Here is a 14,315-nt window from a genome sequence, read left to right as displayed (position 1 = left end):
TTTGAATTTCAAAGCTATTCTCAATTCCCTGAATAATTTTATGTACTTGTTCAGCAGATGTCAAAAACAATTTGCAGAAATTTTCATCTAACGCAGAAGAAATGGTTATTGCACAGTGTTACTCATTATTGTGTTTTCACAATATAAAAAAGACAGGTCGCTCTTCATTGCATATGAAGCTATGTTGGGAGTTAATGAGACAGCCAAGAGTTGATTGGCATTGTGACCAGTGAAATTAAAAAAAAATGACCTGATATAGTATCATAGGATTTCGTAGAATATTATAGCACAGAAATGGCAAGAATAACGTAAACATTTTCAACATTTCTCAGTTGTTAGACTTTTTTTGAGTCAGGTGCTACTTTCAGGAAAAAAAAACAGAATTGTTCTTTCTTTTGGCATCTTTTGATGCGGCTTTTTCAAGCATTCATTGTGCCAAACGACATCAATAAGATGTGTTCTTTCCAACAAGCTCTACTTCAAGAGTATAACATTGCACAACTGAAGCAATTGAGTTTTTTTTTCCCCGACTGCTAATTACAGGTGAGATTTATTTTGCAGATGCTTTAAAATAAATAAAGTTCCTAATAAGCAAGTAACAATTGGAAGAATGTAACAATTCTTGACATTTAGATAAAACTCATGGGTAAAAACAGATGCCTGGTATATTGATTGTATAAAGCTGCAACATTTATAGTTGTTTTTGGTGAAAAAAGATTATATAATTTTACTAATTGCTACTTTTCTTGATGATTAATTATGTGGTCTACAACAGCTTATGCAGGAATTCACGGAGGAATATCTACACAAGGATGGTTTATTGGCCTGATGTGTGCTGTTGCTCTCCTTACCTTGATTTTACTGATTGCTTGTTTCATAAAGAGAAACAAAGGAGGAAAATATTCTGGTATGTACTTACATTCATTCTTTAGTATATGTAGCATTAAATGAGCACTGAATATTCATGCATATTGTGATAGAACATGTTAATTTAGATAAAAGGAATACAAGGTTCAAAAGAAAGAAAAATTTCAGAATCGCACATTCATGTCTATTACTTGTTCTCGATAGTCCTGAATTTAGATATTACTTATTGGTTTCTTTTATAATTTGTGGTAAAATTCTTATTTGTGTTAATGTTTGCTATAAAAGAGTATTTGTGAGCTTGTATATTTCAATAACATGTTTAAAGTACATATCTGTGCAACTTGTTGTATGCATATTTTCAACATAAATTATGATGTCTTCATTTGGATTTGAAATTACATGTTCTTAGGTCTCTTAGGCAGAGATATTCCAGTGATTTTAAAACAAAACAACCATACATCTTTGCTTCCAGTAGGACCAAACATATTTCAAAATTATATGAAAATTGAGAACTGTATGATTGCAAATTGTTTTGTTATCCCACCCTTTCACTTTCTTTCATCTGAAGACTAGACTTAATATACATGCCAATAAATCACCAGCAGATAGGGTAGTGTTGATATAAAAGCATCTGCATCCAGTTTGTAGTTTTTGATTTATGGGTTAGCTTTTATCAAGGCATTTTCTTTCTCCATTCATGGGATGATGAGCGTCTCTGACAAGGACTGCATTTATTGTCCATTCCTCATTCCGTTGAAGAGGTGTAGTGAGTCACCACTTAACACTCAAGTTGCCTGTGTAAACACTTAGAACTGAAAGCTTCCATTTCAAACATGGGGTAGAATCTGATTCTTTCAGCAAAGTGCTAATTCTATTGAGAATGTTTGGAGGGATACTGGTGATGAGGAACCATAAGATTCCTCATTATATCATACCAAACGTGTCTCAGTGATAACCGACTGCATCCCTGTGGCCTGTCTCAAGTCTAATTCTATCCTCATTCATCAAAGACCATTCACAGAATTATTCGCCACTCATTAAATATCCGCTGAAAGACCGATGTCCCTTGCTCCCAGACTTTGAAAAGCTATTTGCTTTGATAGGGCAATTTTCACCCAGACAAAATGAGGTAATCTTGCCTTGCTCTTCACCGGCAGCATAATGGTGCAGCAGCCACAAAACCAAGCTGGTCACAGAATGCAGCTGACCCTCACTCCTTTGTACATAAAGCCCTATTCTCTCAACTTCATCACTGTTTAACTACTTGACTGTACACCTCACCGGTCTTTAACTATGTTCTGTCTAAAATATCCTAATACACCTCTATTACTCTGACCCCATTGCCGACTGGAGAGACTTGCATGCTGTCATTGTCATTGTGCAGGAAAACATTACATCTCGGCAAGCAACTGGACAATTGCAAACATGAGCTTTTATGTATAACCAGAAAAACTGAACTCAAACACTGCCAATAGCGTTTTTGGTTCACACCCACAATGCTAACCAAATGCTGACATTATGACGAATGACTAGTCTATGGTCGGTAATGGTCTACTGCACTCAGCTAACATCCATTGAAACTGGGTGTCAGTCAGGTCCTGTCTGGCTAGTAGCACCTTACACAGACTAGCTGTATCATGGCCAGGAGAGATTCTTGTTCCCTAAGGTTCTTGTTGTCTTCCTAGGAATACCAATCCTGTTTTCCCCGATCTTCAGCATCAGACACGTCACCTTGTTGCCTGCTTGAATTGTGCAGAGCACAGCACACCTGGAGTATACTGGAGGATGCCCCAAACCAATCCAAACAGTGGAACCACATATAAATCAGTCTTGTTGCATGCTTCACCACGGGCCTGGATGGGCAGTAATGTATCTGCTCTCCACATCAGTCAAGATTTGCACAATGGTGTCAAGAGCCATGGTCAGCATCACTAGCCCTTGGCCTAGAGTAGTTAGCCTCATGAGGCCCTTAGACCCTCAACTTGACAGGAACATGAGAGTGCTGCATACGAGTGGTGACACTTGTCAGGATAGTGAACACACACCTCCAGAAAGTGGTAACAATGATTAATTGAACAGATCTCCTTCTCCTACAGATGTATTCCATAATCTTCTGATATGCCCTTCACAGTGCCATACATGTCGAGTCTGACCCCTTCGCTGGGGAGGGAAATGTGACCTTGTCCTTGGCCTTGGTCCTGATGCACTTGTGAATGCCTGTCTGAGACATCCCACGCAGATCACCTATTGATACATAGAAGGAGCATTCCCATTGAAGTTCAGAGACGCAGTCACTGGAGAGGATGACCTCCCACTGCTGCAGCTCTTGGGTCTTTCTCTCTCTCTTCAGCAGTCAACAATTTCCTGTCACAGCATCCCAGTGCATCTGCTGCCTTTGTTGACACTGTGCTTTGCTGAGTCCCGGGAAATGGAGTCAATGCCAAACAATCCTGGATTTCCTCTGAACCATACACACCTTGAAAGATCCTGTGGCTGCAACCTATCCCTGAGCGAGGTGCTCCTCAGCCTGTCCTGCAGCCTGAGCCTGTGACTGGGTTTACCATCAGGCCTGATCCTCCTGCATCTGCCTTCAGGTAGCAAAAACGACCGGCATCCCACCAGCTTCAGGAAGTAGGACTTTCAGTGGAAATGACCTGTGATGGGAACACAACAAGAGAAAGATGCTCTTATGTCTCAGAAGAATCATTCCTTGTAGGTGAGAGCTGAATACAATCTCTAAACAGTGAGATATGCTGCACCCTGATTGTGAGGGACATGTCTCCATCATCCAAATAGCTTCAAACTCAGAATGTGGAACAGCTTGCTGAAACATAGAAAATAGGAGCAGGAGGAGGCCACTCAGCTCTTTGAGCCGACTCTGCCACTCATTAAGATCATTGTTGATCATCCAATTCATTGAGCCTATTTCCACTTTTCCCCCAGACCCTATGACCCCTTTCAGCTTCAAGTGCTCTATCTAATTCCTTCTTGGAACATACAATATTTTGGCCTCAAAAACAAAAACAGAATGCTGGAAGTCAGAAAAAAAAAACAAAAATTCTTGGAAAAGCTCAGTAGGTCTCGCAGCATCTGTGGAGAGAAATCGCAGTTACCGTTTTGGGTCCAGTGACCCTTTCTTAGAACTCCACAGATGCTGCCAGACCCGCTGAGCTTTTCCAACAATTTCTGTTTTTGTTTCCGACTTCCAGCATCCTCACCTCTTTCAGTTTTTTATGTAATGGTTTGATCTCAAGTGCTTTCTGTAGCAGCAAATTCCACAGGTTTACCAGTCTCGGTGTGAAGACGTTTCTCCTCATATCAGTCCTAAATGGTTTATTGCATCAGTGTTCACTAACACTGATGAATGTTGAGATTAGAGATAGAAGTTTGATTAGTCTGGATCATGTTGACATAAGTAGGGACGATGTGTTGGGTAGGCTAGAGGTTATTAAGGTGGAGAGATACCCAGGACCAGATGGAATCTATCCCAGGTTGCTGAGGGAGACAAGAGAGGAAATAGCTGGGGCCCTGACAGATATCTTTGTGGCATCCTTAAATACAGGTGAGGTAGCGGAGGACTGGAGGGTTGCTCATGTTGTCCCCCTATACAAGAAGGGTAGTAAGGATGTTCCAGGTAACTACAGACCAGTGAGCCTGACGTCAGTGGTGGGAAAGTTGCTGGAGAAGGTACTGAGGGATAGGATCTATTTATATTTAGAAAAGAATGGGCTTATCAGTGATAGGCAACATGGCTTTGTGCGGTGGAGATCGTGCCTTACCAACTTAAAAGAGTTCTTCAAGGAAGTGACCAAGTTGATAGATGAAGGAAGGGCTGTTGATGTCATATACATGGATTTTAGTAAGGCATTTGATAAGGTTCCTCATGGTAGACTAATGGCGAAAGTGAAGTCATATGGTGTGCAGGGTGTTCTAGCTAGGTGGATAAAGAACTGGTTGAGCATCAGGAGACAGAGAGTAGTAGTTGAAGGGAGTTTCTCGAAATGGAGAAAGGTGACCAGTGGTGTTCCACAGGGGTCAGTTCTGGAGCCACTGTTGTTTGTGATATACATTAATGACTGTTGTTTGTATACATAAATGATCTGGAAGAGGGCACTGTTGGTATGATCAGCAAGTTTGCAGATGACACGAAGATTGGTGGAGTAGCAGAAAACATGAGGGACTGTCAGAGAATACAGGAGAATATAGATAGACTGGAGAGTTGAGCAGAAAAGTGGCAGATGAATTTCAATCCAGGCAAATGTGAGGTGATGCATTTAGGCAAGACTAATTCCAGAGTGCATTATACAAAGAAGGGAAGAGCCTTGGGAAAAGTTGATGAGCAGAGAGATCTGGGAGTGCAGGTCCATTGTACCCTGAAGGTTTCTGCACAGGTGGATAGAGTGGTCAAAAAGGCATCTAGTATGCTTGCCTTCATTGGACGGGGTATTGAGTACAAGAGCTGGCAAGTCATGTTAACATTGTACAAGACATTTAGAATACTGTTTACAGTTCTGGTCGCCACATTAACAAAAGGATGTGGACGCTTTGGAGAGGGTGCAGAGGAGTTTTACAAGGATATTGCCTGGTATGGAAGGTGCTAGCTATGAAGAGAGGTTAAGTAGGTTAGGTTTATTTTCATTAGAAAAAAGGAGATTAAGGGGTGACCTGATTGAAGCTTATAAAATCATGAAGGGTATAGACAGGGCGGATAGAGATAAGCTTTTTCCCAGGGTGAAGGATTCAATAATGAGAGATCATGCTTTCAAGGTGAGAGGTGGAAAGTTTAAGGGGGATACATGCGGCAAGTACTTTACACAGAGGGTGGTGGGTGTTTGGAACTTGTTGCCAGCAGAGGTGGGAGAGGCAGGCACGGTAGATTCATTTAAGATGCGTCTGGTTAATGCATGAGTAGGTGGGGAGCAGAGGGATACAGATGCTTAGGATTTGACCGACAGGTTTAGACAGTACATTTGGATCGGCTCAGGCTTGGAGGGCCTAAGGGCCTGTTCCTGGGCTGTAAATTTTCTTTGTTCTCTTTGTTCTTATTATCCTTGGACTGTGAGCTCTGGTTCTGGAGTCTCTACCATCGGGAACATCATTCATGTATTTTATCCGATCTCATCCTGGTGGAATTTTATAGATTTCTTTGTGATCCCATTCTTCTAAACTTAAGCAAGTATAATCCGCATCGATTCAACCTCTCCTCATATGCTGGTCCTGTCATTCCGAGAATCAATTTGGTCTAACTTTGCTGCACTCTCTGCAACCAAGAACATCCTTCCTTAGACAAACAGACCAAAACTGCATACGCTGGTGTGGTCTCATCAAGGAGGAGAAAGTGAGGACTGCAGATCCTGGAGATCAGGCGAGACTGTGATGCTGGAAAATCACAGCAGGTCAAGCAGTATACGAGGAGCAGGAGAATCAACATTTCAGGGATAAGCCCTTCATCAGGAATGAGGCTTGTAGGCCGGGGGGCTGACAGATAAATGGTAGGGAGGTGGGGTTGAGGGGGAAAGTAGCTGGGAATCTGATAGGCAGATGAAGCTGGGAGGGAAAAGTGATAGGAGGGTGGAACCAATAAATGGTCGAGGGCAGTGCTGAGTTGGCAACTTAGGACTGGGATTGGGGGGAGCGTGGGGGGGAAGAGGAAGCTAGTGAAATCCACAATAATCGTATGTGGTTGCAGGGTCCCATGGCGGAAGATGAGGCATTCTTCCTCCAAGCATCGAGTGAGGTCCAGGACCTGCATGTCCTTGGTGGAGGGGGAGTTAAAGTGTTCAGCCACGGGGTGGTGGGGTTGGTTGGTGCGGGTGTCCCAGAGATATTCTCTGAAATGATCCGTAAGTTAGCATCCTGTCTCCCCGATGTAGAGGAGACCACACCGGGTGCAATGAATGCAGTAGATGACGTGTGGAAGTGCAGATAAATTTCTGTTGGATGTGGAAGGATCAAAGCCTTGTACAAATGCATCCCTGCTCTTGTACTCAAACCCTCTGCCTATGAAGGCCAAAAGATCTGTGGATGCTGGAAATCAGAAACAAAAACAAAACTTGCTGGAAAAGCTCAGTATATCTGGCAAAAATCTGAGGAAAGCAATCAGATCAGTTCTGAGGAAGAATCATTGGACCTGAAATGTTAACTTTGATTTCTTTTCACAGATGCTGCCAGATCTGCTGAGCTTTTCCAGCAATTTCTGTTTTTTGTTGCCAACATACAACTTGTCTTCTTCACCACCTGCAAGTCACCACTCAGTGACAGGTTAATGAGAATACTCAGGTTCCCCTCTCAATTTTTTGCCATTCAGATAATAATCTGCCTCCTTGTTTTTGCTCCCACAGGGGATAACTTCACAGTTATCCCCATTGTGCTATCATGTGTTTGCCTACTCCTTCAGCTTGTTTCAATTACACTGACGCACTCTGCCCTATCCTCACAGCTCATTCTCCCACTGAGTTTTGTGTCATATTGCATTTAGTTTTCTCATTTAAATGATTAACTTATATTGTGAATAGCTGGGATCCGAGAACTGATCCCTGCGATACTCAACTAGCCATTGCCCACCATTCGAGAAAACATCCATTCTTTCCTACTGTTGGTTTCCTATCGGCCAGCCAGCTTTCTATCCATTTCAGTACACTATCCCCAACCCCATCTGCTTCAGTTTCACATGCTGATCTCTGTATGAGACGTTGTCACAAGTCTTCTGAAAGTCCAAATCAACAACATCAACTGGTTACCCATCATCAGCTCCATGAGCTATGTCCTCAAAATTCAAGTAGTTTTGTAAAGGTACTTCACCAACTGAGTGACGACCACATTATATCAAAACAGAGTGTCACCTGGACTGCAACAACCTTCTCATTCCAGACCTCAGTCTCTCAGCCAACCTTTCATTGTATTCAGCACATACCATCAATACATTCACATGACAGATGATCAAGTGATGGTTTGTGCCACCTCTGACCATGAACAGCCCAGGCAAACTTAACATTTTTGCTGATTCCCCGAAGTGGGTGCTTTCCTGTCCCTCTCCCAGACCTTTCCCTGAAGGCAAGCAGCCTGTCTTTCTTTCTGCATTAAAAAGCAAATCAATATGGCAGTCATAGTAGCTTTTGGTTCTGGCTGAAGTGCATTATGCTAACTGGCATAGCACAGCATGGCAAGGCAAGGCATGGATGCTGTGAGCATGCAGTTAAGCACTAACTGAACAAATGTTAAGACAGTAAGCAAGCAGCCCTGAGATGCAGCCTGGTCCAATCCGTGAGTCGCCTTGCAGCAGCTTTCAATGCTAGCTGTTGGTGTGAACGGCTTCCTAAGTGACCTATGCATAGGTGGGAAAGATGCCGTGATGGACAAGAAGGGTTAGCAAATGTCAGCCATTGTAGAGGGATGCATTTGGTCATTCCCCATGGGTCAGATGCCGTTTGGTGCTAAGTAACATGGAGGCTGGTCGGGCTAGCAGCTAGCTGAAGACTCCCATTCTGATTTCCATGATTTCTTCATGTCTGGCTTATTCAACATCTTTGGTAAAATAGGAAGCTGAATATCAGTGACTTAAATTGCTGGATTAATAAGCCTTTGAACAAATTATAATATCACTGAATTGGCAACATGTTACTGCCTAGCAAGAAATTTACTTTCCCACTTTGCAAATACATAAAATATGCAGTGGAATGCTCCCAAAGTCAAGATAGGCTTTTCCAGACTTTTTGTCCAATTCTGCCACAAATCTGGTCTTGGCCCACATCACTCAGACCCGATAAGATGCTGCCCATAGTCTGTAATGTTGCACACTCTGCCCAGAGAGTGTTGTTCTGAGGTAAGTTTCTCAAGGGCCTTTCTGATATAAGTCAACATTTAATGTTAAGAAAACTTGTGACGATTAGTAGAATGATTTTACCAATTTTTTTTAAAAAAGTATAATCAAGGTACAGAGATTATTTTTAAATTGTTAGGGTACAAACAATCTGAAAGGAGGAGATAAAATAATGGTTATATCATTGGACCAGTAACCCAGAACAGCAGGATCATTTTCCGAGTACATTGCTTTGCATTCCACCGTGACAGATTGGAAAATTTGAATTCAATAAAAGTCTGGAATAATTTTCTTTTAACCGAATGGTGACCATATAATCATTATTGGTTGTCGTAAAGGCCTATCTCATGTACTGATATTGTCTCGGGAAGGACATCGGCTGTGCCTACCTGTGACTCCAGACCCACATCAATGTGATTAACTCTTAACCACCCTCAGCACAATCAAGGAAGAGCAGTGAATGGTTGTTGGGTCAGTGAAATCCCATACCATGAACTAACAAAAAGAAACTGAAACTGTAACCATCCAGAATACAACACAACTAATTGACAAATAGATCATCTGAAGTATCATTTTATAACCTCTTCTATTCAATATACGGTATAATAGGTATGCTTTGTATTAAGCAAATCACGATATTTTGTCTAAACAGAATAAAGAAAATAAAATATTGGTTATATTTTTATCTGCCTACTAACAGAGCAGAAGTAAATTGGATTGCTTTAAATTGTGTAATTGATAATTCTGGTTTAGTCATAACTTAAATTCATTAACCTAAATACTTCATTCAGTTTCATGATGGTAAAGGCCTTAAATATTTTTGAGTCAGGAAAATTATTTAAATAGTCAAAGGAATGCAGTTTCTTTCAATAGAAGCTGCTCATTACTCTGCGCTATCAAATCCTAATTTAAAAGTGCTTTCGTTAGATAACAAGTGAACTCATCTTTTTTTTCCCAGCATATCTCCTCAAGTCCCATACTCAAGTCTCATTTCTTCTTGCCAACCAACTTATTTATGCTCCCTGCACTAAAACAAATCTCAACCCCAGCATCCTGAAGTGAATTCCTTATTTATGTAGTCTCCAATGTGCTGTTTTCTTTAACGAGTCGAACTTTCATCTGCTCTGGTTTCCTAATTAGATTCCTTTCATTAACGAGACCAAAGACACTCTTGACACTCATTAAAGCAAATAATAAACGTAGAATGGGAAGGAGATTGGATTCACTGTTATGAATGAACACCGAACCAAAAATTTCTGAACTGATTGAAGCGGGCCAAAATAAGAGTGCACACGGGGATAAATGTTTATGAGACACAGAGAGTTGATGTTCGTCAGAGTTTAGTGTCCAGAGAATAACTGTGTTTGTCACTATTTAATGGGTCAGGAAATAATGCTGATATCATCATTTTTTTTTGATATTCTATTCTGAATGCCCATCTGTAGTTTGTTTCATGGATCAATCTTGAGTAGTATTATTCCTTAAAATTGATTATGCTTTCTAGTTAAAAATATGCAGCTCACCAGCCCCATGTTTCATTTCCATTTGCCAGCATTTGGTCCATATCCCTCTGAACCCATTGTGTACTTCACTTTTCTACTCAGAGTACACAAGTTGTAAGATTTCAAATTAAATTAGCACTGTTTGATGAATAATGAGATCATCAATGTCATGGACGCAAATATCAGCATGTGACCTTGTTGCACAGTATTTGGAGCCAGGAAACAGAATAAGCATTGATGCAAACACTTCTATTCAGCAATCGTTATGTTTGTTTTATTTCTGACATTTCTTTCATATTACATTCAGCTCAGAACCAGTTATCCAGCTGAACTCCATGGAGTTACAGCCAAGAAGCAGCCTGCAAGGCTTGCTGTCTGATAAAGAGCAATGCTGTTACAATCCCTGTAAAGACCAATAACAAGTAAAAATAAATGAATGTCCAGAAACTGCCTAGACACTGGGCAGGATAATGCCGGAAGCTCTTTCTCTGGTTGAAGACCTGTAGCATTTAGGGACACTGAAAGATTGGTCCTGGCACACAAAACATAATTCACTTTCAATGGGCCTTGCTGCTGGAAGTCAGTTTAGGATTTCGAGAATATTTCAGCAAATTACAATTGATAGAAGCTGGACTTTTGAACACACTAAAATGGAGAAAAATCAAAGGATTACACCACAGGATTTAAACTTTTAAGACGTTCACTGTAACAAAAATCAACATCACCTAAACACTACTTAATAAGGAATTAATTGACTAAACTGTAAGAAAGACGTTGTGAAACCTGAAAGGGTTCAGATAAGATTTACTCGGATGTTGCAAGGGTTGGAGAGTTTGAGCAACAGGGAGAGACTGAATAGGCTGGAGCTATTTTCTCTGGACTGTCAGAGGCTGAGGGGTGACTTTATAGATGTTTAGAAAATCATGAAGGACATGGATAGGATAAACAATCAAGGTCTTTTCCCAGGGTAGAAGAATCCTAGAGGTTCAAAGTTTGTGCGAAGATTTGTAGCTCGGGTGCTCGTTGCTGTGGTTCTGTTCGCCGAGCTGGAAGTTTTTGTTGCAAACGTTTCGTCCCCTGGCTAGGCGACATCATCAGTGCTTGGGAGCCTCCTGCGAAGCGCTTCTTTGATGTTTCCTCCGGTGTTTATAGTGGTCTGTCCCTGCCGCTTCCGGTTGTCAGTTTCAGCTGTCCGCTGTAGTGGTTGGTATATTGGGTCCAGATCGATGTGTTTGTTGATGGAGTTTGTGGATGAATGCCATGCCTCTAGGAATTCCCTGGCTGTTCTCTGTCTGGCTTGCCCTATAATAGTAGTGTTGTCCCAGTCGAATTCATGTTGCTTGTTGTCTGCGTGTGTGGCTACTAAGGATAGCTGGTCGTGTCGTTTCGTGGCTAGTTGATGTCCTAGAGGTCCTAGGTTTAAGGTAAGGGGGGAAAGATTTAAAAGGGACCTAAGGGGCAACCTTTTCATGCAGAGGGTATTGTATGTATGGAATGAGCTGCCAGAGGAAGTGGCGGAGGCTGGTACAATTATATTTAAAAGGCATCTGGATGAGTATATAATAGGAAGGGTTTAGAGGGATATGGACCAAACGTTGGCAAATAGGACTAGATTAATTTAGGATATCTGATCAGTGTGGATGAGTTGGACCAAAGGTTCTGTTTCCATGCTATACAAGAGAAAATATATCTCCTTTTTCACTTCTTCACATGACCAAGAGCCACACTGCATTAATATGTCACTGCATACTCTGCAAAATGGTTGTTTTTACAAGAACCAGTCCAAAGTTATTTCCAGCTTTAAACTTAACTTGCTTCTCTCCATTTTAGCATGTTCAAAAGTCCAGCTTCTGTATGCCGAACTATTCTCAAAATCCCAAACTGACTTCCAGCAGCAAGGCCCATTGAAAGTGAGTTACGTTTTGTGTGCCAGGACCAATCTTCCAGTGTCCCTAAATGTTAACAGGACTTCAGCCAGAGAATGAGCTTCCAGCAGTATCCTGCCCAGTGGCAAATCAGAGTTTTCTACCCTTCATAGCAGCTGCTATTGCTCTCTCTGTTCTATCTCTCTCTCACACACACACACACACACACTCTCTCTCTCTCTCACAGAAGAAGTGAGTATCTGTGCAGAACCAACACAAACAAATATTTGTCCTTTTTGCCAACTCTCTCGCCATCTTCAGTGAGGGGAAATTATGCACTAGATGCCAATGAGTTAAAATCTCCTTCCTCAGTGAAACACCCAAGGTTGTCAGAAGAGAAGCCCATCATCTAATCTTAACATCTGTCTCTTTTAACTTACTTATTCAATGAAAAATGCCCAGCCAGAGCTTAAGAAATATTGTGTTGTTCCTTTTTTCAACTTAATGTGCAGACGATTATGGATTACATCTCACATTCTGCTCATTTATGTACCTTGTGAGAAATGAACCCATTATCGATTTGCTACCTTGTCTTCAATTATTTTAAGTCCATTTTGCATGAAGACAGAAAGATATGAGTGGTTGTGTGTGTCAGATATTGTAGCAGCTGATTGATGTACACAGTAAAATTTCTGCTTCACAATCTATGCGTCACAATATAATTCAGCTATGTAGTGGACAGTAAGTTGTGCACTCACAGGGCTGATGTTTTGTGTGGAGGCCAGAGGCACATCTCTGTGCATGACCAAAGAATTAGCCACAAATGCATTAAGCCCTCACAATGCAAAGTGGACGCCAAGCATCAAAAGTAAGGGTCAGACAATGGTGCATTCAGCTTTGCTCGTGAAAGGTCCAGCTTTCAATATTTTCGTTGTCTGTTTATGAATCTCGGACCTCGCCGGCGACAGACAGATCCTGGAACCGCGTTGGTTCCTGATTTCCAACACAGGCAGAACGATCACATACACACCTCTCAGAACCCTCTCCCTTTTTCTCGGTCACGCAAGAAACACAGACAGACCCCTCTCTCTCATGCTTTCTATCTCACACACACAGAGTCAGACCCTGCTTGCTCCAATCACAAAATAGGCTGTCTTTGTCTATTCGCAAAATAGATGTCTTTCCTCTCTCTCAAAAGCACAGACTCTACCCTCGTTCACGTGAACAGGTACATACCCTGCTCTGTCTCCATGTAAAGTATACACACTGCACTCCCTCAAGTAAATACACATTATTTTTCTTTTCGCCAGATGCAAAGGGACATATGCTGCACTCTTTCACATACAAAGGTGTAGACTACTGTCTTCACTGCTGTCCCTCACACACACAGGGACATACACCACTCTCACTCGCGCACACAGACACCCACACTGCTCTCCAGCACACAAGCAGGGACACACACTGCTCTCCCTCACACACACACACAGGGACACACTTCTCTCCCACACACACACACACACAGACATACACTGCTCTCCCTAACACACACCGGCACACACACTACTCTCCCTCACACACACAGGGGCACACACTGCTCTCCCTCAGACACACAGGTACACACACTGCTCTCCCTCAGACACACAGGGACACACACTATCTCCCTCACACACACAGGGGCACACACTGCTCTCCCTCACACACACGGGGACACACATTGCACTCCCTCACACACACAGTGACACATACTGCTCGCCCTCACATATTCAGATAAAACTGATCTGCTTTAACACACAGAGACACATACTGCTCTCCGTCACGCACACATGGACACACACTGCTCTCCCTCACGCACAGAGATACACACTACTCTCCCTCACGCACACATGGACACACACTGCTATCCTTCATGCACACATGGACACACACTGCTCTCCTTCACATGCACAGATGCACACAATGCTCTCCCTCACACACAGAGACACACACACTGCTATCCCTCACACACAGATGAACACACACTGCTCTCCTTCACACACACAGATGCACACAATGCTCTCCCTCACACACACAGGGACACACACTGCTCTCCCTCACACACACACACAAGGACACACACTGTCCTTCCTCTCACACACAGATGCACACAGTGCTCTCCCTCACACACACATGGACACACACCGCTCTCCCTCACACACACAAGGACACACACTGCTCTTCCTCACACACACAGATGCACACAATGCTCTCCCTCACACACACAGG

General features: G+C 42.3%; 1 protein-coding gene across 11 annotated transcripts in view; it reads left to right on the top strand.

The window, feature by feature from the left end:
- chl1b (cell adhesion molecule L1-like b) overlaps nucleotides 1–14,315 on the top strand; it is a 712,521-nt gene that overhangs the window by 640,445 nt on the left and 57,761 nt on the right. For all 11 annotated transcript variants that reach the window (XM_043708376.1, XM_043708384.1, XM_043708378.1 and 8 more), the window contains one exon: nucleotides 776–907. In XM_043708376.1, coding sequence (XP_043564311.1) covers nucleotides 776–907 — 132 coding nt within the window. The remainder of the gene's footprint in view (nucleotides 1–775; nucleotides 908–14,315) is intronic.

The sequence above is a fragment of the Chiloscyllium plagiosum genome, chromosome 18 (genome assembly GCF_004010195.1).
Source record: "Chiloscyllium plagiosum isolate BGI_BamShark_2017 chromosome 18, ASM401019v2, whole genome shotgun sequence".
Taxonomy (NCBI): domain Eukaryota; kingdom Metazoa; phylum Chordata; class Chondrichthyes; order Orectolobiformes; family Hemiscylliidae; genus Chiloscyllium; species Chiloscyllium plagiosum.
This window is presented reverse-complemented; position numbering and strand designations above follow the sequence as displayed.